This window comes from Arachis duranensis, chromosome 9 (genome assembly GCF_000817695.3).
Source record: "Arachis duranensis cultivar V14167 chromosome 9, aradu.V14167.gnm2.J7QH, whole genome shotgun sequence".
Taxonomy (NCBI): domain Eukaryota; kingdom Viridiplantae; phylum Streptophyta; class Magnoliopsida; order Fabales; family Fabaceae; genus Arachis; species Arachis duranensis.
The window spans coordinates 743,692-746,421 of NC_029780.3; the positions used below are offsets into that span (position 1 = coordinate 743,692).

The 2,730-nt window shown below is 23.5% G+C and overlaps 1 protein-coding gene across 1 annotated transcript in view; it reads left to right on the forward strand.

Moving 5' to 3' along the window:
* LOC107463817 (aquaporin NIP6-1) overlaps positions 1 to 721 on the forward strand; it is a 4,322-nt gene extending 3,601 nt beyond the window's left edge. The window contains exon 5 of the mRNA XM_016082698.3: positions 182 to 721. Within this exon, the coding sequence (XP_015938184.1) occupies positions 182 to 389 (208 nt within the window). The 3' untranslated portion in view covers positions 390 to 721. The remainder of the gene's footprint in view (positions 1 to 181) is intronic.
* Positions 722 to 2,730: the final 2,009 nt, after the last annotated feature.

The following is a 2,730-nucleotide window of genomic DNA, read 5'->3' on the forward strand; positions in this document are numbered from 1 at the left end:
CAAAAATAATACATGTTGATTGTTAAAAAAATGTTTAAGTCAAAATAGTATTTATTATATAAAAAAAAGTTGTGCACACAAAAAATACGATATCTATATACACATAATTAAAAATAAAAGAATTATATTGTCTATATAATTAAACATAAATTAATTATTATAATGATATTATTAATTACAGACCAGTATCAGGAGGATCAATGAATCCAGTAAGAACATTAGGTCCAGCAATTGCAGCAAATAATTATAAAGCAATTTGGATTTATTTGACCGCTCCAATTCTTGGTGCACTTGGTGGTGCTGGTGCTTATTCTGCTGTTAAACTTCCTAATGAAGATGAAAATCCTGAACTCAAGGCTCCTTCAAACCCTGGAAGCTTCAGAAGGTGATTTAGAATAATTGATTATTAGAATCAATTTCACAGGATATATATAAACTTATATGTATCATATAATAAATAATATATGTAAAAAAATATATATATATTGTGGAAATTAGCAAATGAGAATAATAATAATGTTTGCTATATATGCATATATATATGTTATATATTAGAATGTAATGGTGTTTAGATATATGTGGATAGGATTGGTTGGGTGAAAATCCAAGAAAAAAGTGAGTATAAATTTGGCCCTAGAGTTTTAATTTGGATGGACAATGGATTTATACTTTTTTTTCTCCTTAAATTTTTAATTTAACATGTGATATTTTACTTATTTTATTTAATTTTTTTTACTTAATTATTATTGTGGTTTATTTAATGAGGTCTTTTTAATTTTGAGTGATTTTTTGAAATAATTACGTCATCGTGTAGTTATTTAATATTTCTAGCTATAAACACTCACGTGTAATTATTTTTATATAAAGTTAAAATTAAAAATATTTAGATAATAATTTAATCAAATATATTAAATTATCTAATAATTTTTAACTAATAACTTCGTATAAAGATAATTATATATTAATTTTTACTATTTTTAATATGCCAAATTTTTTATTCACTCTTTCTAAAACTATTCTCTTAATACAAAATAGTTACTTGTAATCTCGTATGTTACCAACTTACCATACACACTCAATTTTTTATATGTATGAGTAATAATGAGTGATAATATTTGAATCTTATTTAAAAATGAAAGTCAAGCAAGTTTAGTACTCAATATAATTTGGTCTTAAATGTAATTGCATTGAATGAATAAAACAATTACTAATTACAAATTACAATTCCAAAAAAGAAGAGTAGCATGTGACTTATTGCACTTAGAAAAAAGAAAAAGAAAAAGAAAAGGAACAATAATAAAGACAAAGAGAAGAACACAAAAAAATGATTAGTAAGTTGAGTTATGAGTGAAGTGATGAGTATTATTATATCTACCCTCAAGTGCTCGATAGAAAGAGACCCTTCGAAATGAATTAGAAACCACCATGAAATCAACTTTTTCCCCAAAGGCCTTTTCTTTCTGGAAAAAGATAGTCTTTTAAATAAAAAATTTACACCACACACCTGGCAGAAAATATATGATATGATATAACTATATAAGCATCAAAATGGTCCATGATTTCAAAATAAAATAAAATAAATAAGAGTTTAACATTAAGATATATATAGTATTAAATAATTAAATAAATTCATCACTTGTCGAATGAATTATTTAAGTAGTGTTAAATAATTTTTCATCGACATAATAATATAGGATATATAGTTAAATCGTTAAATCTCTATGTAATAATTTTTTTAATTATGTGTTAAAGATATAATTATTTATGTATTTATTTTTATTAATTTAAATTAAAAAAAGTAATATCATGATATTAGAGTTTTTATGAAATGTGTTGTAGTGCAAATGTGAAGTCTAGCCGGCTTTAGTTGAAAAGGAAAAAAGACAAAAGCTTTGGTTTTCAATATATAGTGAAGCAATAAATGGAAACCATTGACATTTTTGTTTTCATGAACAAAAATGAAGAAAATTATTGCACCCAATCATGCTAATAGTTTTCTTTTGATGCATGATTAATGTGATATTAGCCTATAAACCAAACAAGTGAGAAATTAAAGGTAAATGTACTTTACTTCCTAACATTTGAATTATGCGCACTTGATTTTCTAATGTTTGAAAATGTGTTAAATCAAATCTTAAGAGTCTATTTGTCTTGTGTTCATTTTTAAAATTTTAGTTTTGATATTTTTATTTTTAAGATTTTATAAAATAATATAAATAATAAAATCAATTTTAATATTATTTTTTCTTTATACAATTCTGAAATTAATTAGGAACAAAAAAAACCAGCATGCTTTCACATTTAAAAAAAGATGTAAATAGACTTTTTCTATTATTATTACTATTATTTTTAGACGCGTGTAAATAAATTCTTTTTTGTTGTTTAGTTTTATACTGTATTTTCTAATTCGACAAGTTAAAAATTAATTTATTGCGAATCAGAGAACTTTATTTAATAATTTGTCGAAGACGAATGAGTTACTCTATGCTCCATTTAAATGGTCTTTTTTATTAACATTTTCACTAACTAATCTGTTAATGGATTGGATATGCTTAATAAACAAGAGAAGGGGAAAAATTTAAGAATATGGATTAAGTTAGATTTTTTTTAATTTATTTATTTTTCTTTTAAGGGTTGAAACTAATTTCGCCTTTGTTTTCTGTTTTGGGCTAATGCTTTCAAGTTTCAATTACCCATTTTTGGGTTAAGGCCCTTTTTCGTATTAATCAA